This window comes from Tamandua tetradactyla, chromosome 9, assembly GCF_023851605.1.
Source record: "Tamandua tetradactyla isolate mTamTet1 chromosome 9, mTamTet1.pri, whole genome shotgun sequence".
Classification (NCBI taxonomy): domain Eukaryota; kingdom Metazoa; phylum Chordata; class Mammalia; order Pilosa; family Myrmecophagidae; genus Tamandua; species Tamandua tetradactyla.
This window is the reverse complement of record NC_135335.1, coordinates 28,669,138-28,691,209: the sequence shown is the minus strand read 5'-3', so window position 1 is coordinate 28,691,209 and position 22,072 is coordinate 28,669,138. Positions and strand designations below refer to the sequence as shown.

The window sequence follows — 22,072 nt, the reverse complement described above, 5'->3', positions numbered from 1 at the left end:
CTTGAAAAGCTGTTTACTACATATGAAGCAGGAAAAAAGTGTGACGAAATAAAGAAGCATCTTAGTTTTTTGCAAAAAGATTTGAGTGCTTGAATATGTGTGGATATGTATCAGTGTGCAAAGAAAAAAAAATCTTGAGAAACCTACAACACAGTATTGGGTCCATTCTTCCTTGTTTCTGTTGATCTACTTTTAAAATATTTGCTTAAAATAAGGGGAAAACAAGTTCTTATTAAGAAAAATCAGAAGTCCTCCCTGGCCAGCTGCGTGGGCTTATATTGTCCATGGGCGTTTTGGTGGGAAAGTAGAATCATGGCCTTCTGAGTGGCATTGTGTCCCCTAGTTTCATTCGAGCCTTGGTCCTCAGAGCCCAGACGCTGTGTCTGGCCCTGGCTCCTGCCCTCCCCCTTTACCTGACATGCTCTGCTTGTTCCCATAGGAAGTACTTCCTGCCCCTGTCAGTGCTGCTGGCCCTGAAACTGCCCGGTTCCCAGGAAGCACCATCAACATGCGGGATCTGCAGTGAACGCATCCACTCTGCTTCCGCAGACCCGAGGACCAGCTTCTCCACTTCGTTTTTTCTCCCCTGAAGATGTGGGTTAGATGGTCTCGAGGGCCTGGGTGAGACTCTCACTCAGTTTCTGCTCGAAAGCTATACTCCTTCCACAGAAGACGTTTTGGTACCTTTACGGAAGATGCTTCTCTTACATTTTATCAGGAGCCCATTAGTGGCTATGTTTTGAAACTGTCTCGTCTGAGTGAATTGCTTCCATGCCATGAGCACTGCCTTCGGCCAGAAGCACACTCTCTCCATATCCCCTGGGCCTGCGCAGGCTGGTGTCCTTGTTGGATATGGCCTGGGCCATGGAGGGCTGGTTCCATTAAAAAAAAAAAAAAGATGGACATCTGCAGGAAATAGAGTAGACTACAGTCTGATCAGTAGTAAAGCCACAAGGGGGTCTTCTAGGTTCCGTGTTTGAGCCTTTTGCTCAAGAGGTGACTAGAAATGCCTTGTTCCTTTCTGAGGGCTTCATGATGGCCACTTCGCAATGCTCAGGTGGTATCTGTGCTGAAGTCAGTTTTGCCTCATTAGGGCAAAGTTGGCCTTGACAGGGCAAAGTTGGCCTTGACAGGGCAAAGCCCAGTTCTCATCTGTGTTCTCATGGGGGCAGAGTGGGCAGTGCCAGCTGGCAGCGTGTTTTAGGGGAAAGCAGTGTTGAGTGGGGTGGGGCATGTTGGGGGATCCGTTAGTGAGCCCTCTTCATGGACTCCCACTTGCAGCTCGGAGTTTGGGGGTAGGAGAGTCAAAACCTTAAAAATAATTTTTTTGAATTCTGTATTTGAGTATTATGTGTAATAGTCATTTGACAACAGTTTATAAAGTGATGTTCTGAATCCTATAAATTATTTATAGGACAGTAATAAGTGTAAGTGTATATATGTTTTACTTTTATAGTTGGAAGTGTGCATATAATATGTCAACTTATATTTTTACAGAGTAAGATATATCTCATGAAAGGGGACAAGTTGACAAGCTTGCACATATTTATTTGTTAATTACAGTTAACAGGAGGGACACAGGGTCGTTCAGCAATGCTTTCCTCTTGCCTTGTGCCTTTCAAAGTGTGTGTGTTTAGACACTTGATTGTCCAGCTTGGGATCCTCTAGGCCTTGCCCGTCCTCTGTCTCCATTTCTTGGATTTGGAGACCTTGGCTTTTGAGGAGGACTCTGGCATTCTGTTGTGATCCTTCTCTCTCTGTCATGCTTGGAGGTGCAGTCGGCCGGGAAGAATTCAAGCCACATTTGTGTCTGGTTTTCCATAGAATTCTGTGCTGCCCCACAGCCCCGAGTCCAGGGCTGCCCTCGTCTACTTGGCATCTCACCTGCCAGAGGGCCCAGGACTGCCATGCAGCCTGCGGGAGCTGGGCCCACCCCGGTGCGGCCTTGGAGCCCAGGTGCCCCCGCGGGACCGTCTTTCTCTGAGGCAGGTTGCTGCCTCTCACGCATCCCTCAGTGAATGTCCACCTTGAGATGATGGGTCCTGGCTGTCAGGGTTTTCTGGGCAAGGCTGCTGGTGACGGCCTGACCTCCAGGGCAAATGAATAAAAGTGTTTTTGTATGGTCAACCCAGCCGAGGTTTCATATGGCTTAATTCGAGGGGCTGCGTCTGTAGTGTTAAAGGGATTTTTCTCTTCAGTTAGTAGTGATAACCTTGTCATCTGCCCAGCTTGCTGCTTTCTTTTCATTTGCCTTTCTAGTGGGGCTAACCCTACACTGTGTCTTGACAGGAAATTTGGGTTTCTGCCTAAGGCGTTTGTCCCTTTTAAAGCTTCTGTTTCTGGTGAGAACCAAGATGCCCCTCATCCCCCATGTGCTCAGGCCAGAGGACAAATGACAGCAGGGATGCTGAGATTTAGCGATAGCATCCGCTTCCTCAGACAGGCCTTCAGGACACGAAGAGACACAGGGTTTATTTCTGTATGAGGAAGGAAATACACAGGAAGAAACCAAAACCACGGGTGCCAGTTAAAATCATGATCCGAGTAAAACCCAGCCCAGTCTCTTCCACTGCTAGTGTCCTTCATGAGCTCAGCCAAACCCCCGGGAGGGCCACGGGAAGGCTAGGTGAAGAAGAACACCAGGTCTTCCTTATCCTTGTCCAGGAACGCGTGCTCTGACGCCACCTTCGCTTTGGTAGGTGGAGGTCGGGAGCGGCACACCAGCCTCCTTCCTCTCTGCAGAGAGGAAATGAACGCATCAGCATCTGGTCTGTGCAAGTCCTGTGCAAACCCCTTGAGGCCCAGGCCGGACGGGGTTTCCGATGCCCCGTCCCCCTGGAGTGTGGAGGCAGGTACTTGGCCTATGGACTTTACACGATCCCTCAGACCCTGACTAGGTCAGCCCAGCAGGACTAAGGACTGGATTGATTCCAGAATGACTTGGGAATGCAGAATGTTTGCACCAGTGTTTACTGAAGTCTCTTTTATGAACACTAACTCCTAGACCTGGGGGGAAGCAGAGGGCAGGGAGTGGCCTGACCACATGGAATTAATCCTCTTCCCTATGTGGGGAGCCATCCTGCAGTCTTTGCCGTGCCCCAGAGACCAGGGGTTCCCACAGGTGAGAAGTCCTGGCCTGGACATAAAAAGCTATCTCCTTTATTTGGCTATTGGGTGACCACATTCAGGTTCTGGGCCTGTTTTAAAGGGGCCACTCTTCTGTGGCCAGGGCTGTCTTAGACCAGAATCCCTCGACAGTCCAGAAGCTCTGTCGGTGGCTGCAGCAGCTCACTTGACATGGGGCTTGGGTCATGGCATTAAGGGGAGTTCTTTGGGACAGGTCAGCAGCTTGACTGGGGGCCTGACTAGGCTGCAGGGCAGCATCTGGGGATGGGAGGACTGGGCCTAATGGCCAGGCCCTGACCAGGCACACTCTGACCAGGTATGGAGAGGGGCGACCTTCCAGGAGGTGAGGGCATCCCAGGAGGAAGCTTGTCCTGGGAGAGGAGGGGGGACCCCACATGGCACTAGGGGAAGTGAGTGGATGTGGGCACCGGTGACCCTGCCTCTACTGTGGTCTTGCTCCAAAGGCCTCCTGAGCCCCCCTCAGTGAGGCTGCAAAGCAGGGTGAGCAGGGGTCCTGGCATCTCTGAGCCCTTCCAGGATGGCCAGGTCCTTCCTTGGATGCCCCTCCTCAGCAGTGGCCAGGGTGACCATCAGGACAACCTGCCTACCTTCTTCTTGACCTCTGCCTGGGCCCGGGCCTGGGCGCGCTGCAGACGCTCCTCTTGCAGCTGCTTCTGCAGCCTGACCTTCTCTTCCCGCAGCCTGGGAGGCAGTGATAGCAAGAGCCAGCGTTACGGCTGGGTGGGTTGTTCTGGGGAGGCACTGCCCAGCCTCTTGCCCAGCCACACAGTCCTCAAAATCAGGCCCTGGAACTCCCTGGCTTACTCTTCCCTGCCCCCTGCCCCCAGCCAAAGAACAAGGTTCTCTGGCAAGGAGAGCATGTGCGCAGAGGAGAGGGACACAATCCCGCTGGCTCTTCATTCCTCCTCCTGGCTCTGGCCCACCTCGTGGAGGCTGGGCTGCCTCACTTGCTGGTGTGCCCGCATGCCTCCTCATTCTGGCCCTTCACGTCCGAGCATGCTCAGGCCAGCCTCATCCAACTCTGCTTCCAGACTGCGGTCATTTGCCCAGGGCCTACCCCGAGCAGGGTACCAGGGCCTGAGAACAAGCCCCCTGCTTGGAGAGGCTAGTGGCCATGTACAGATGGTGCAGAGTGAATGAGGCAGCCCACCAGGTGGAGATGGGACACATCCCTGAGCACACCCGAGCAGTTAAGGTGAAGTCAAATCCCTCTGGAGATTGCCTGGGCTCCCCACGGAGGGACTGCCCAGCGTCAGACAGACCACAAGCTGGAACCCGCCTGCTCTGGCCACTGAGCCAAGTCTGGGAGTTACCAAAGGCTCCCCCTCATCCCCACGTCCCATCAGCAACTTTCTCAATCTGTGTCCCATGTTGTCCTCTCCTCTCCTCTTGCAAACACTGTGCTATAGGCCATACCTTCCTGCCTCTGAGACCTGGCAGCCTCTCCCTCTCCAATCCAGCCAGAAAAAAAAACTAATCAGGGTCACATCTGGCAGTGTTGTATCCCTTGTTCTCTCAATTGAGTCCATGCTGACCACATGAACCCCCTCCCTTCCCTGCAGCTCAAATGTCAGCCTCGATGTCACCTCCTCCAGAAAGCCTTCCCTGATCCTCCAGACTGGGTTTGATGTCCCCTCTGGTGTCCGCCCAGGAGCCCTGGGCTTCCGTCTCTGGCAGCGTGGCCCTCTTTGAGTGGCGGACAGTGTTTGCCTAGGGACTGTGTGGAAGCGGCGTGGGGGGTTGGGGTAGTCTTCCACTCTCCTGTTCCCGTGGGCTGCAGCTCACCTCATCCGCCGTTCCTTCTCCTTGGCCTTCTCAGCCTGCTCGATCTTGGCCGGGGGCACTCGCTCCAGGCTCTCGATCAGCTCGTCCAGCTGGTGTTCGATGATGGTCAGCATCTGCACGGTGCCCAGGTTGCTGTCCTGTTGGGTCCCGACGCAGTGCCGGTATACATCCAGCACCTTGTGGTTCAGGTTCTCCAGCAGCTTGTCCTGCGGGGGTGGGGGTCGGGGTGGGGTGGGGGTGGGCGTCCGCGGACCCGGCAACCCGACCAGCATCCCAAGGTGGGGGTGACTGAGCGTGTGCCAGGGTCTGCCTGGGCCAGAGTCGGTGCTCAGGAGGTGCAACTTGGAAACCTGGGCTTTTCTCAGCCTGAGCTGCTGACCCCTTCCATAGTCGGCCAGTCCCAGGTTCCTCCAGCCTGGCCCATCTCCAGCGGTCCACTGAGGCTCAGGCTCCACCCCCTGCCCTGACCTCGGCTTCCCTTGCAGGATCACTTCCTTCTCACCTGCTTTCTGTGTGAATTTGGCCAAATGAACTCCCCTCTCTGAGCCTGGGTCGACACTTAGAAAATATACATTCCTACCGGCGTTACTTTTCTCACTTGAGCAAGTGAGAAACAGCAGACAGAAAGCTCGGTGTCAGGCCTGGTATACAGCAGGCACCCACTGAAGGTCAGCGGGGCGCGCAATCCCATGAGGCAAGCATCGCACTCATTGCCATGCCCTCCCCCCTTGCCTGGTGCCTAGTGGGCCCTTAATTAACATCTGGGTGATGGCCTGGGCGGTGCCCTCGGGGTGGGGGAGGGGTGCGCCGAGCCCCAACCTGGGCCGACCCCATTCCCAAGGCCCCAATACCACCTTTCACCCTCTTAGCCTGGCTTAGGACTCTCCTCTCTTCCTCCCCAAGGGCCACCTGGTATGTGTCTTAGAGACACACCTTTGCTGAGTGGAAGAAGGAAGGAAAGAACAATGCCTGCCGGGCCACTGAATTGGCGTGGTGTGGCATAGTGTGGCGTGGCGTGGAGTGAGAAAAGTGGCAGGCTCTGCGTCCAGACCAGGCAGCCTTCCCCAGTCTCGCTGAGGTGCTCAGGGGACGGTGTGCATGCTCCCGGAAGCTGGTGAGGGGGCTGCACGGGACTGCCATCCCCAGGCCAGCACACACAGGGGTCCATGAGGGGCTGACAGCCTCCTGGACCCCACTGCATCTCCTCCTGCCACCCCTGCCCCCGCTCTGCCCCCACTCAGGCCCCCTCGCTCAGGACCGGCCTACCTGCTGATCGCCCTGGTACTCCCCAAAGTGGAAGACCCGGGCTTTGAGCTCCAGCTCAGCGGCTGTCTCCTCCTCCTTGGCGATGGACATCAACAGTGTGGTGATCCACTGCTTCAGCTGATTGACCTCCCTGTCCCTGGAGCGGGGAGGGACCGGCAGGGGTGCCTCGCACCCAGCGGGTGAAAACTGCCCCCTTGCCGGCTGTCCCAAGGGTTCACCGAGGTCAGGAGGGCACAGTATTTACATGGGGTCATGCATGGTAGGGTCAAAAAATGCGGGGGAGATGCAGGGGTGATTCGGAAAATCTTAAGTATAGCTTTACCCGTAACAAAAACCCACAAAGCAGGCAGTGTCCTTATGGTCTCAAAGTTGCACAACCATCCACAATCTTAGACCATTCCCGTCACCCCCAAAAGAAACCCTGTAGGCATTAGCAGTCATTCCTCATTCCCTCCACCCTTCCTAGATCCACACAATCACTAACCAATCTACTTTCTGTCTCTGTGGATTGCCTCTTCTGGGCATTTCATATAAATGGAATCATACAATATGTGGCTTTTGTGTCTGGCTTATTTTACTCAACATAACAAATCCAAGGTTTATCCATGTTGTCAAAAGAATCAGAACCTCATTCCTTTTTATGGCTGAATAATATCCCATCGAATGGCCTTAGTACATTGTGTTTACCCATTCTTTGGTTGATGGACACTTGGTTGTTTCCACTTTTGGACTATTAAGAATAACAATGCTATGAAGATGAGTGTCTGGGTTTTTGCATGGACATATGTTTGCATTTCTCTTGGGTCTATATTTAGGAGTGAAGTTGAACAGTCAATTTTTCAATCAAAGAATCAGAAATTATTAAAAACTTTTAACAACATGGCTCAAACCCTGAACATGACCATCGCATACAAATCCCAGACAAAGTGAGTGCGTCTACATTCAGCTGCTTAGCCAGCAGAGTCTGGGGGTCTCAGGGGTGGCTTATGGGTTCCCCTCCTCCTATACTATCCATCAGATTCTCCCCACATTTGTTGATAGAACCTACTGACATTTTCTTGATCTTACATAAAGTTCCACAGGCTGGAGCATCTGAGGACCCATCAGCCACATGAGTGGAGGCCACAGACCCTGCTGTACCCCCTTTTCCTCCCAGCATCTTCCAAAGGTGGGGGCCAGGGATAGAGCTGACGTGGGTTGAGGAGACAGAGGGCATAGGCAAGGAGGCCAGAGCTGGTCTGGCCAGCTGTTCTGTGCTGATAGACGGAAGTTCAAATGCAAAGCCCACTTCATGCCTGGGTGCTAGCGGTGGCACGTGTGGGAAAACAAATAATGAGTATCTATGAGGGACAGACCTACTTCCCCTCTAACCGCACGCCTCACCTATAGGACATGAGTGCATTTTGGTTTCGTGGTACTTCTTGTAAATAGTATACAACTGCATTCTGTTTTTAAACCATTTTTACATAGAGGTCTTTAACTCATTCACTTCCTTTGCCATAGAGGTAAATTTGATCTGACAGCTTTTTTATGCTTCTGCCTTTTGCTCTCTTGCTTTTTATTATATGGATTATGGTTTGTTTGTGCTCTGTCTCTTCTCTGAGTGGTGAAAAATACTTCTTTTTCTTCTAGTTATCTTTAAATCTAAAATTCTTGGGTCACAATCTTTGCTCCGCAGAGTAGATCCAACCACCAATATATAAGAAATATAGTGGAATGACAAAGCCATGGAAATGCTCCTCTAAGTGTGGTCCTTGACCCAGCTGCGTGAGTAGCACCTGGAATCTACCAGACATGCAGAGGTTCAGGCCTTGCCCCAGACCTATTGAGTCATAACTTCATGTTTACAAGATTCCTAGGGGGGTTGAATGCACATTAACGTTTGAGAAGCTCTTTACTACAAGAAAAATAACCTGGTTTCAATTATGCTGTAAGGGGGAGGGGGAAGGATGGAGAGGAAATATACAGACTAAAAGAGATTGAGGAAGACTGATGACAGCAAGATGGTGGAGCTAGAAGCTCTAAACTCCAGCCCCCAAAAGAAATATCAAAAAAAAAAAAAAAAAAAAAAAGCATGCATAAACTGTCTGCACAAACTTTCTCAGAACTCTGGAAAGCATTCAAAGGTTTACTGCAACTGAGCAAACACTGAATAAAGAGAAAGACCTCAAAAATGTTGGAAAGACCCCTGGTACTTTCATTAGCCCTCACTAGCCACCCACCCGCCCCCTCTAGCTTGGGAGCAGTCTACAAGGCAGCGAACCATGCTCCTATTCTGGACCTGGAGAAGCAGAACTCACCTTATCCACAAATTAGTGTGGGAATGTCTGTACCAACCCATCTAGTGCCTAGCAAAAGGACTGATCCAAGGAACCTGTCTCTTTCACTAATTCTGGAATCACTTGGGGTGAAGAAGTAGCTGGTATTACCATGAAAACACTGTTAGAGAATGGTCAAACCATAGCAACTTGGGGTGAAAGATGATGGTTGGGACACACACAGAGAACCTGGGGCCCAGGAAGGAAGGCTGTGAAGAATATCCTTGGGAAATTTGGGATTTCAGAGCAGCCATATATATGGGGAAATTTGGAAAGCCATATTTATGGCCAGGGAAAGACACATGCTCAGAAAACATCCTAGAAGACCCCAGTCTTTCACCTCACATCGGTCTGTAGGCTCGAGGCAGCCCTGACTAGGTAATGAAGAAGAGCTCCAGCAGGAAGCCAGTCTGCAAAGACTTGGGTAGATGTCTTTTTCTTTCTCCTAGAATTCTGGGAAATCTGTCTTAACCACAACTTAATACAAGCCGAAGGAACACAGACATCAGTGCTGCACAGAACAGCAAGAACAGTCTTTACAAAACAAAAAAGTCTGGAAAATTCACTAAACAAATAGACTACTACAGCCTTCAACAATTTAAAAACAAACAAACCGTGCTGGAGTGGAGAATCTGATTTCCTGAGTTAACACATTATTCCCTTGTCCAAGTTTTTGCAAAAAACCACAAGACTACAAAAAAACAGGAAATGATAGTCCACTCAGAGAATCAAAATAAAGTGACAGAAATAATCTCTGAGTTAATACAGACATTGGGATTGCTAACCAAAGGCATCACATCAGCTCTCTTAAATATGCTCAATGAACTTAAGGAAAACATGGACAAAAAAAAATGAAAGAAAATCAGGAAAACAATATATGAACAATAAGAATTTCAATAAAGAGGTAGAAATTATAAACAGCTGCCTAACATAAATCCTAGCAGTGAAAATTACAATAACTAAAATAAAAATTCACAACATGAATTAAACAGGAGATTTGAGCAAGCAGAAGAATCAGTAAACTTGAAAATAGGACATTTGAAATTATTCAGTCTAAGGAGCAGAAAGCAAAAAAGAATAAAGAAATGTGAACACAGCCTAAGGGTCCTGTAGGAAACCATTAAGTGTAGCAACATACACATTATGGGAATTCCAGATGGAGAAGAGAGAAAAAAAAGGAGCAGAAAGAATGTTTAAAGAAAAATGGCTACAAACTTCACAAGTTTGATAAAAAAAATATGGATATATACATCCAAGAAGCTCGACAAACTCAGAGATACCCACTGAAATCCATTATAATCAAACTTTTGAATGGAAAGACAAAGAGAGAATATCCTGAAAGTGGAAAAAGAGAAGTAACTCATCACATCCAGTAACATTATGGCCTATTTCTCATCAGAAACCATGGAGGCCAGTAGGCAGTGGAAATGACACATTTAAAATGCTGGGGTTGGGGGGAGAAAGACCCTATCAATGAACATTTCTATGTCTGACAAAACTCTCCTTCAAAAATTAGGGGAGAAATCAAGACATTCCCTGACAAACAAAAGCTCAGGGAGTTTGTTACTACTACACCGGCTCTAAAGAATTGTTTAAGAGAGTCCTTCAGGTTGAAAGGAAAGGACACTAAACTGTAACCCAAAGCTGTATAAAGAAGAAATAAAGATGTCCATTAAGCATAAATACCTGGGTAAATGTAAATGCAAGTATTATTGTATTTTTGCTTTGTAAATCCACTTTTTATCTGTTATATGATTTAAAACACAAATGCATACAAAATAAATATGAAACTATGTTATGGGGCACAAAAAACTATGAAGATGTAATTGTAACAAGAACATAAAGGAGAGGGAATCAGACAGGTAGAGAATGAAAGGTTGTGTATGCTATTGAAGTTGAGTTGATATAGTATCAAACTAGATTGTGAAGGTTTAGAATTTTAAGTGTAATCCCCATGGTAGCCACAAGGAAAATATCTAAAAATAAATGCAGAAAAGGAAATGAGAAAATGATTCACTACATAAGGTAAACTAAACACAAAAATAGTAATGGAGAAAATAGGGACAAAAAAGGCATAAGACATAGAAAAAAACAAATAGCAAAATGGCAGAAATTAATCCTACCTTATCTGTAATTACTTTAAATGTAAATGGTTTAAAATTTCCATTTAAAAGGCAGAGATTTCTAGAATGGATTAAAAAAAAAGGATGAACCAACTATATACACTGTTTACATTAACTACAATGACACAAATAGGTTGAAAATGATAGGATAAAAAAAATTCCATGTAAATAATAACCAGGAGAGAGGTGGAGTGCCTGTATTAATATTAGACAAAATAGACTTTGTCTATAAGAAATGTAAGAGTGGAATGTTAATATATTTCAGTTTAGTTTTGTACTGTCAAGAATTTAAAAATTAAAAAATGGATTGGTTAGAAAGAGTCTTTAGATAAAAATTTTTATGAGACAAAGAAGGACATTATGTCTTGATAAAAGTTTCAATTCATTAAAAAGATAAAATATTATAAAGAAATAGGCACAAAATAACAGAACACTCAGATAAATGAAACAAACATTGACAGAGTTGAAGGGAGAAATAGTTCCACAATAATAGCTACAGACTTCAAAACACCACTTGCAATAATGGGTAGAACATTCAGACATAAGATCAACTAGGAAACAGAGGACTTGAACAACACTATAAACCCATAAGACATATATAGAACACAATATCAATGGAGAACAAAATACACATTCTTCTCAAGTACACATGGGTACTTGAGAATCTACAGGAAAGACCTGTAGATTGCATTTTAAAAGACTGAAATAATAGAAAGCATGTTCTGTGAACACGATGGAATGCAGCTGGAAGGAAGTCAATAATAAAAGGAAAATAGAAAAATTCAAAAATAGGTGGAAATTAAACAACCACCCTTAAAAAACCAATGGATCAAAGAAGAAATCACAAGGGAAAGTAGAAAATACTTAGAAAGTAAGAAATATTAGAGCAGATAAATAAATGAAATAGAGAATAGAAAAACAATAGATCCACAAAGTCAAAACTTGTTTTTTTGAGATCTACAAAAATGACAAGCCTTTATCTAGACTAACAAAGAAAAAAAGAGAATATGAAAATTATTTAAATCAGGAAATTACTACTGACCTTACAGAAATAAGAGGGGTCATAAGAGAATACTTTGAATTGTATGATAGCAAATTAGATAATTTAGATGAAATGGGTAGATTCCGAGCAACACCCAAATTACCTAAGTAGAACTGAGAAGAAATAGAAAATCTCAACAGACTTATAACAAGTAAAGAGATGAAATCAGTAATCAGAAACCTTCCAACAAAGAAAATTACAAGATCAGATGACTGTAATCATTGGTGAATTCTCCCAGACATTCAAAGAATTAGCACCAAATCTTCTATTCAAAATATTAAAAAAACAGGGAACACTTTCCATCTATTTCAATGAGGCCAGCATTACCCATATCCCAAAGCTAGATAAAGACATCACAAGAAAAGGAAAAGTTACAAAACAATATCTTTTATGAATATAGATGCAAAATTCCTCAACAGAAATATCAGCAAACTGAATGTAACAGGATATTAAAAGGATTGTACCCCATGACCAAGGGAATTATCCTAGAAATATAATGGCATTTCAACAAAAGAAAATCAATCAGTGTAATATACCACATTAATAGAATGACATAAAAATCAGATGACCATCTCAATTGATGCAGAAAAGGCAGTTGACAAAAAAATAAAAATACTCAAAAAACTAGGAATAGAAGGGAACTTTCTCAAAATAATAAAAGGTATTTATGAAAAACTAAGGAATAACATCGTACTCGATGAAAAAGAAAACTTCCCCTCTAAGGTAAAAAACAACACAAGGATGTTCATTTTTCAACACTGTACTGGACATTCTGGGCAGAGCTATTAGACAAATGGAAGTAAGGGGCATCCAAATAGGACAGGCAGAAGTAAAACTATCTCTATTTGCAGAAGACATGATCCTACATATAGAAAATCCAAAAGAATTCACAAGAAACCTGATAGATCTAATTAAAAATTTCAACAGTGTCAGGGTTTACATCAACACGGAAAAGATCAGGTGTGCTTCTATGCACTAACAATGAACAGTCCAAAAGCAAAATCAAGAAGTCAATTACATTTATAATAGCATCTGTGGGAATTTAAACTACGTACCCTAGAAAAACATGTTCTTAAACTTAATCCACTCCTGTGGGTATAGACCCTTATAAATAAGATCTCTTCAAGATGCTAGTTCATTTAAGGTGTGGCCCAAATGAATGAGGATGGGCTTTAATCTGGATTGCTGGCGTCCTTTACAAGCAGCGTGAACATCAGAGAGAGAAAGCCACAGGAAGTGAGAAGCTGAAGGCCAGTGGAACCCAGAAGAGAAGGGAGAAGTCAGGAGAGACTGCCATGATCATTGCCATGGGACAGAGGAGCCAAGGACAAAGGATCACCAGCCCCAGAACACCAGTCTTTGAGAAGAAAACACCACCTTGGTGATGCCTTGATTTGGATTTCTCTTAGCCTCAAAACCATGAGCCAATAAATTCCGATTGTTTAAGTAAACCCATTGAATAGTATTTGCTTTAGCAATGAGGAAATTAAAACCGTTTTTGGTACTGGAAAGTGCGGTGCTGCAAATACCAAATTTTGCAAATTTGCAAATACCAAAAAATGTGGAAACAGCTTTGGAATTGGGTAATGGGTAGAGGGTAGAAGAATTGTAAGGAGCTTGACAGAAAAAGCCTAGATTTCTTTGAAGAGATTGTTGGTACATTTGGATGCTAAAGGTATTTCCAACGAGGCCTTAGAATAAATGAGATATGTACCACTGGAAAGTGGAGAAAAGATCATCCTTGCCTTAAAATGGCAAAGAACTTGGCAAAGTTGAATTCTGTTGTTGGATGGAAGGCAGAGCTTGGATATTTAGCAGAGGAAATTGCCAAGCTAAGTGTGGAAGGTGCAGCCTGATTTCTCCTTGTAGCTTATAGTGAAATGAGAGAGGAAAGGGATTAACTGAGAACTGAACTAAGCACAAAGAAAGCAGAGATTGATGGTTTGGAAAATCCTGGGCCTCTCCAGATAGTGTGCTTTGAGACTAGGGCTAGAGGTGGATCTCTGAGCTTTTGGGAAGTGAGTTCCCAGAGATTAGGGCTCCATGTGTGGGTTTAAATGAACATGGATCCAACCAGCCATTTCAGTGGAAGTCGGCATTGGAAATGCAGTTGTGCAGGAAGGATCTATGGAAACTCTTCTGACTGATTGTTTGGATTGCTGTGAATGGCACACAAAGCCAGCAAGGTTCTTGTGACATCTGTCTGAGCAGAACCACTGCCAGCCTGGGCTGAAATTAACAGAGAAGGAATGAACTGAAAGAATAACGACTTCAAGTGCAGAACATGGAAGCTGAGGTCTACATGGAAGAGATATCTTTGGGCCAAGAGAGGGGGCCCAGCCACATATGTGGAAAGGCAGTTCCTTCCCTGCACTTGGAAGGGGTGGAGCTGCCAGTGCATAGGCCTGGAGGACAGAACATCAATCCATAGATGACTCTCAGACCTTGAATTCTAATGGTGCTTTTCCTGCTGGGTTTCAGAATAGTTTGGGACCTGTTATTCCTGTACCCTTCCAATTTCTCCCCTTTGGAAAGGAATGTCCATCCTATGCCTGTCCCTCCATTGTACACTGGAATCAGATAACTTGTTCTCTATGAGTCACAGGTCCACAGACAGAGGGCGAATTCTGTCCCAGGAAGGAACACACCCATAACCAATGGTGGTGAGATTTTCTACTTAGCATTGCTTCTGAAATGACTTAAGGCTTTGGGGATGTTGTGATGGAATGAACGTATTTTGCATATAGAAAGAACACGTCTTTTGGGGGCCCAGAGGGCAAACTGTGGTAGTTTGGAGCTATACACCCCAGAAAAACATGTGCTTAAACTTAATCTACTCCTGTGCATGTGAAATCATTGTATATAAGATCTCCTTAAGATGTCACTTTGGTTAAAGTATGGCTGAAATGAATCAGGGAGAGCTTTGATCTGGATTGCTGGAGTCCTTTATAAGCAGAGTGAAAGTCGGAGAGAGAGAGAGAAGCCACAGGAAACAAGAAGCTGAAGGTCAACAGAACCCAGAAGAAAAGAAAGAGGCAAGAAGAGGCTGCCAGATGCACTGTAACAGAAGAGCCAAGGACCAAGGATGACCAGCAGGCAGCAATGCCTTAATCTGGACTTTTCCTAGCATCAAAACCATAAGCCAGTAAATTCTATTGTTTAAGCAAACTCATTGCTTGTACTTGTTTTAGCAATGAGGAAACTAAAACAGCATCTAAAAGAGTAAAATGCCTAGGAATAAAGTTAATCAAGGAGGTGAAAGATTTGTGTACTGAAAACTATAAAACATTACTGCAAGAAACTAGGATCCCATAAAATGAAAATAAATCCTGTATTCTTCATGGATTAGAAGACTTATCATTGTTAAGATGTCAATACTACTCATTTACAGATGCAACACAATCCCTCTTACTTGCAGAAATGGAAAAGCCAATCCTCAAATTCATATTGGGCTCTGAATAGTCAAAATTTGGAGGTTTCACACTTTCTGATTTTAAAACCTTCTATGAAACTAAAGAAATGAAAGAGTTTGGTACTGGTATTAAGGATAGACATATAGAGCATTGGTACAGAATTGAGAGTCTAAAAATAAACCCACACATCTATGATCAGCTGATTTTTCACAAGGCTGCCAAGTCCATTAAACAGGGAAAGAAAGTCTCTTTAACAAATGATGTTGGGAAGTCAGGATTTCCACATGTGAAAGAATGATGTTGGACCCCCTCCCCCCTCACACCATATGCAAATTTTAATTAAGACTGGATCAATGACCTAAGAGCTAAAAAACACAAAAGGCTCAGAAGATAACATAGGGAAAATCTACATTAACAAGTATCTGTACAACTTTCTGTTTTCAGTTATTTTGAGTATATACCTAGGAGTGGATTCTAATTTCCCCCCCTCTCCTCACCAACACTCATTTTGCATTTTAAAAAATAATAGCCACTACTTGAGAGTAGATTTTTAGAACTGGTACCAAAAGAATGAGCCAGAAAAGAAAAAATAGAGACATTTGATTTCATGAAAATTTTAAGCATTTCTGCATCTAAGGACATTATCAAGAAGGTGAAAAGATGACCTACAGAAGATGAGAAAATATTTGGCCGTCATATATCTGGTAAGGTTTAATATCCAGAATGCATAAAGAACTCCTACAAGTCAACCCAATTTTAAAAATGGGCAAAGGCCTTGAATAGATACTTCTCCAAAGAATATATAAGAATGGCCAATAAGCACATGAAAATATGTTCAACACTGTTAGTCACTGGGGAAATACAAAGCAAAAGCACAATGAGATATCACTTTATAACCACCAGAGTGGCTATTATTAAAAAAAAAAAAAAGCAAGATAAGTGTTGGTGAAGAGTGGGAAAAATTAGAATCCACTCCTAGGTATATACTCAAAATAACTGAAAACAGAAAGTTGTACAGATACTTGTGCACCACTGTTCATAGCAGCATTATGCACAAAAGCCAAAAGGTGGAAGCAAGCCAAATGTACACCAACAAATGAATGGATAAAAAATATGTACAATGAAATATTAAGCAACATGTAGGAAATTTGAAAACACTATGTTGAGTAAAATATTCATACACTAAAGGACCAATATATAGTTCCATTATGTAAAATATCTAGAATATGCAAAATCATAGGAAGAAAAATACAGATTAGAGCTTAACGGGCTGGATTGAGGCAGAATATGGAGTTATTGCTGAAAAGCTACAGAATTTCTGTTTTGAGTGATAAAAAAATTTTGGTAATAGATGGTGGTGATGGTAGCACAAATTGTAAATGTAATCAATGCAACAATTACAGTGGCAAATATACATATATATTAGTATAATAAAAATTTTTATAAAGAGGGAGAAGGGAGGACAAACCTGCTTTGTTTTCTACCTCTCTAAATTTCCAATAAAGTTACACTTCTTCCTCCCCCAATAAAAACAATTACAAGTAAAATGTGGGCCCTATTTGGATGTTAATCTAAACAGCTTTTAAAACAGTAACCTAACCTTTTATGGTATTTATGAGACATAAGAAATGTGAAAACAGATATTTGATATTAACAGTTATTTTTTTTAGCTGTGATGATGGCACTGTGATTATGTTAGAGTCCTTGTTGCTTTAGAAATACCTCCTGAAATATTTTCAGATGAAATTATACAATATCCAGAATTTGCTTCAAAGTAATATGTGAGATGGGGAGGTGGATGGACTGTAGATGAAACAAGATTGGCTCTAAATCGTTAACTGTTGAAGCTGGATAATGTGAATTTAGGAGCTTGTTATACTCTTCTGTCCACTTTTGGTGGATACGTTTATATGTTTGAAATTCTTTTAGAGCTACTGGGCTGAACTGGAGAAGTTTTGCTGTTTTTTAAGGTAACAAGAAAGAAGATCTCTTCAGAACTACTTCGGGGACACCTAATCATAAATTTTATACTGATTTTTTATAAAAGCAGCAAGTAACACCAAACATTAATAAAGGTCATTCAAACGACCAGGCAGAATAGCAAGATGTATCATATTCCTGCAAAAACATCAGTAGCAACAAGGGAAAAAAGGGAGGCCCCCCTCCACCCACCCAAACTCCAGAATCATGTTAGATCTTAGTGTTTAGGATTCTGGAGGAAACAGGTGAGGTATGTAAAATTTTTGGTTCCTTTATAGGCTTGTTTGTTCTTCTTGTCTGCTTTGACAGTTGTACGGTTTTCTTCTCAATCTAAAATTTCCCTGGAATATGTCTGAATGCAAGCCTGGAGCACGTGCTGTCACCCTTCTTTGCAGTTCAGGAAGGTTTACATCCATTGACTTGTTGGTCTTTGCTTCTCTTCCATTGGGTTTTTGTCTCCAGGAATTCCCTACATACTCCTGTGGCATACTTACCTTTCTCCACATGTTCATCTTTTTACCTTTTCCTTTGAGTCCTGGAAGGCATCTCTAGTTTGTCATTGCCAACCTGGTTGATCTGATTGCCTGTTTTTCCATCTTCCTCACAATCTTAAACCACCCCCCTACCTCCATGTTCATTCCTGCTCCCAGATGGATTTCTCTGGTGACACGGATGCAATGCCTCTAAAGAAGAGGACTTAGGAAAATTTTTCCCTAATCTTACAGTATCCATATTGTAAGAAAACACTTGCTTTGATGTCTCCAACTTGTCCCTTTATTGAATGTGTTTTGTTGTGTCCTCAGTGACATTTTTCTATTTGCTTGTCCTTAGAGCTGGAAGTCAACACTAGTCCAGTACCAGAGCTTAAGATGAACTGTGCCCTTTTCACTGGGTGTCAAGATGGTGCCTGGGCTGTTGGGTGATGTGGAAGGATGGTTTTCCCCTGAGCCATGGAATTCCATGTCCACATGTGGGTGGTAGCTGTCGGTAGCAGGTATCTTGCATGGCTGCCCAAGACTCAGCCAACCCAGTGCCTTTCCCTTGGACCAAGTTTGGTGCAGTCCAGTGACTTCTGCTGCGTACGGTGCTTCAGTGGTGGCCCAGAAAGATGGGCTCTGAGAATTCTTCTGGCCTCTCACCGCCAACCCTGGCCCCTCAGAGCTATGGGGTGTGTAGGGTTCTGCTGGATTCCATTCTGTTAATTTTCTGATTTATTTGTTGATCTGTCCCTTCCTGGAGGAAGCCAACTAGTTTTGCATGATTTCCAGGAAGGGATTCAGGCATTGTTTTCTCTTTTCTATTCCCTTATACCATGCAGGGGGTCAGATGCCCACATTCAGGTTTCCATCTCATTTGAATTCCTCTGTTCAGCTTCCTCACATTGATTCATAAGCAATGCATAGCCCACTACTTCCATGTTCTCTCTGGCTGCCAGGAGGTGCAGAACTAACTTGTTTTCAAGTTCTGTTGTTTACCTCCACCATGTTCTGGGACACCTGTGTTTTCTCTTTTGTGTCTGAGGCACCATCTTCCTGAGTCTGGGTTCTTGGTTTCTCCTGGAAGGGACTGGTGAGTGAACATCTCAACAAAATCATGGCAAGGTAGGCATAGAACAGGGCTGGGACTAGAAGGAAGCAAGTGAGGGACCCAGGGCATGACACATAAGGAAGCAGTCACTCTCGGGTCATGTACATACCTCCTTGAATTTTGTGCCTTGGGTGTCTCACTTGCCTCCCTCTAGTGCTGCCCCTGGCAGAGAATAAATGATGCTCTGTCTTCTCATCCATGAAGGTTAGGAGAACTGACATCCTAAAACCCTAAGGCTCCTAAAGACAATGAACAAAGTCAGCCTTAAAATGTCCTGAATTCACTGTCTTAGCTAGTGCTGCTAAAATAAATATCACAGACTGGTTAGGTTAAACAACAGGAATTTATTGATTTACAGTTTTGGAGGCTAAAAGTACAAAATAAGGTAGCATTCTAGTGGTGACTTGCTAGCAATCTATAATTCAGTCTTTGCCTCCATCACATGGCTGCCTTGTCTCTTTCTGTCCCCTCCTCACTCCTACAACTGCATCCAAATGAAGGATTACAGTCATATTGGATTAAGGTCAACCCTGATTTAGTCCAGTCCTGTCTTAAGAGGGATCTTCAAAGACTCAACTTACAGGAGGGTTATACCCACAGGACTGGGGTTAGGACTTGAACATGTCTTTGTGGGGCACTCGATCCAGTTCAGAACATTTGCCCTTGCATATTTTGGTATGTAGGTATAATTTACATAGGATAAAACGCACCCATTTATGATGTACAGCTCAATAGGTTTTACCAAGTTTATATCTCTGAGTAAGCATCTGCACAATGAAGATATAGAACATCATCCCCACATTTCCTCAAGTATCTTTGTAGTTAACTCCTTCCCCATCCCCAGCCATGGGCAGCCAATGATCTGAAGTTTCTTCACCACAGGTTAGTTTTGCGCAGGTAGAAGGGAGACCTCCAAGATGGCGCCCACTGATCCATGCCTCCTGGCGCTCACACTTCTGTGTAATTCCCCTGGAATGCAGGCCAAATGTAGCAGCTTCCAACCAATGGAATAGGGAATGGATGTCACTTTTGTGACTGGGATACAAACGAATGTGACTTCCATCTTTCCTGCAGACTCTGTTGCCTTCTTGGCTTGCAAACTGATGAAACAAGCTGTTGTGATGGAGAGAGCCATGAAGCAAGGGACTGAGGGTCACCCCTGGGCAACCATCCCACAACCCCTAAGGAACTGAATCCTGCCAACAACCACGTAAGTGAACTTGGAAGTAGGCCCTTCCCCAGGGGAGCTTGAGATGAGACCACAGTTCAGGTGGCCCCCAGTGGCAATCTGTGAGAGGCCCTGAAGAGAGGACCCAGTGAAGCTGTGCCTGTAGTCCTGCTCTGCAGGAATCATAAGATGATAAAATGCACATGGATGATCTTAAGCTGCTAAATTGGGGGATAATTTGTTATGTAGAATAGATAATTAAATGAGCTGGTTATAGAAGCTCAAATTAATAATATAGTTTGTACCCTTTTGTGTCTGGATCCTTTCCATTGGCAAAATGCCTGCAAGACTGATCCATGTTGTTGCATGTTGTATTAATAATTTGTTCTTTTTCGTTGCTGAGTAATAGTTCATGGTGTGCAATGCCCACCTCCCAAAATGTCATGTTCTAATCAGTGGAATCTGTGAATATGCTCCCTTACATAGCTAGAGTGGAGTTAAGTTGCAGATGGAATTAAGAATTAAGCTTGCTTATCAGGGAGGCTTGAAGTGGAAGAGATTATCCAGGATTATCCAGGTGGGCCCAATATAATCACAGATGTCCTTTTAAGTGAGAGAGGGAGGCAGAAGAGAGTCAGAGTCATGCAATGTCAGAAAGACACAACTGGACCTTGCTACTTTGAAGATGGAAGGGGCCAAGGAATGCGGGCAGCGTCTATAAGCTGGAAAAGTCAAGGAAATGGTTTCTCCCCTGGAGCCTCCGGAAAGGAACACAGTCCTGCCAACATCCTGATTTTAGCCCAGTGAGGTTCATGACTGACTTCTGGCCTCCAGGAATTTGAGATAATAAATTTGCTCTGTTTTAAGCCACACAGTTGGTAGTAATTTGCTTCGGCAGCAATAAGAACCAAATGCACACGGTGTGGATATAGGACATGTTGATCCATGCACCTGCTGATGGACTCGGCTGTTTCCTTCTTGGCTGTTATGAATAACTCTATTCTGAAGGTTATTGCAGTATTTTTTCTACAGTGTCTCTAACACAGCCACTCCTTCCAATATTGGAGAGATTACTCCTTCACAGTGCTTAAAATCTGCATTTTGTTTTTTGCTGAGAAAGGGTGGTTGCGTTCATAAAGGTTAAAAGCATGTGGGCTGTGACTCCCCTGGAAATAAAGTGTCAGTGATCCCAGCTGTTGAGGTGGCTTGTCCTGCTGAAGACCAACTACAGGATAGTACCTCCAGGATTGTGCTTTGAGAGGAATATGAGTGTGAGTGTGTGTGAGGGCACATGCATGTGTAAGTAAATGTGAGAGTGAGGATTGAGTGTATGTGTGTGAGTGTATGTGTGTGTGTAAGTGAATGCAAATGTGCATGTGTGAGTGAATGTGTGTGTGAGTGAGTGTATGTGTGTAAGTGTGTGGGTGAGTTTGTGTGTCAGAAGTGGAGCTTCTGCTCTTGCCAGGTTCTCTGGGAAACCGGGAGGCTGCCTGCTGTTCCTGGCTCATCTCTGTTATCTCTGCCAGCTCTCAGATTTCCAGGAAATAAAACTTTGAGAGCTCGTGGCTTCGCATCATTCTGGAGACTGCTGGCCACAGGCCAATGGGAAGTGAATACAGGAGCATGGCTCACCCAAGGGGTATCAAGACCATCAGGCTGTTCCCCACCTCAGGGTCTTTGCACTGGCTGTGCTCTCCACCTCAGGTCTTCACGTGGCTCAAATGATGCCTTCTTCTGGAAGCCCTCCTGTCTCTTTGATCTGCTGTCATTCCTCCACTCCAGTCACCCTTTCTCAAATAACTGCGCTTTTTCTCTTAGCATGTGCCAGCATCTAGAAGTCATATCTGTTGGCCTGGTTGTTGTCTCTTTCCCCCATCAGCTGTCAGCTCCACGAGCTGCCCTATCTTTGTCCTCACAGGTCCTAGAACCTGGTAGAGAACCCAGCCTCACCCAGGAGAGGTGCCCAGTAATTGTTGAGTGTGTGGATAACTCTGCTCCTGAAAGGCCTGACCTGGTGGCCCAGCCTGGCCCTGCCCCATCCCACTTTGCTGGGCCCAAGCAGGAGACTGGAAATGGCCAATGACCACACCCAGCAGGAGGGATATCCTAAGGGCCCTGGGCTCCATGTCAGAGCTGGGCAGCAGCCCCCCTTCACCTGCAGCCCCTCTGGCCTGGTGACCTTCTTCCCAACTCCAGCTGGAGTTGTCCTCCAAGGGTCTCCCCAGTCCTGGCAGCCATCCTGC

General features: G+C 44.5%; 2 protein-coding genes across 12 annotated transcripts in view; one reads left to right on the top strand and one right to left on the bottom strand.

The window, feature by feature from the left end:
• Positions 1-5,130, top strand: part of ZXDC (ZXD family zinc finger C) — a 47,130-nt gene extending 42,000 nt beyond the window's left edge. For 2 of the 4 annotated variants that reach the window (XM_077116290.1, XM_077116291.1), the window contains exon 11: positions 440-5,129. In XM_077116290.1, coding sequence (XP_076972405.1) covers positions 440-526 — 87 coding nt within the window. In that variant the 3' untranslated portion in view covers positions 527-5,129. Of the gene's footprint in view, positions 1-439 lie in introns of all 4 variants that reach the window. The other 2 variants (XM_077116289.1, XM_077116292.1) reach the window with 2 other exon arrangements.
• CFAP100 (cilia and flagella associated protein 100) overlaps positions 1,936-22,072 on the bottom strand; it is a 63,882-nt gene continuing 43,745 nt past the window's right edge. For 4 of the 8 annotated variants that reach the window (XM_077116294.1, XM_077116297.1, XM_077116295.1 and 1 more), the window contains exons 14-17: positions 6,199-6,334; positions 4,933-5,138; positions 3,735-3,828; positions 1,937-2,736 (exon numbers count right to left, since the gene is read on the bottom strand). In XM_077116294.1, the coding sequence (XP_076972409.1) occupies positions 2,623-2,736; positions 3,735-3,828; positions 4,933-5,138; positions 6,199-6,334 (550 nt within the window). In that variant the 3' untranslated portion in view covers positions 1,937-2,622. Of the gene's footprint in view, positions 2,737-3,734; positions 3,829-4,932; positions 5,139-6,198; positions 6,335-16,148; positions 19,775-22,072 lie in introns of those variants that run through there. The other 4 variants (XM_077116300.1, XM_077116299.1, XM_077116301.1 and 1 more) reach the window with 2 other exon arrangements.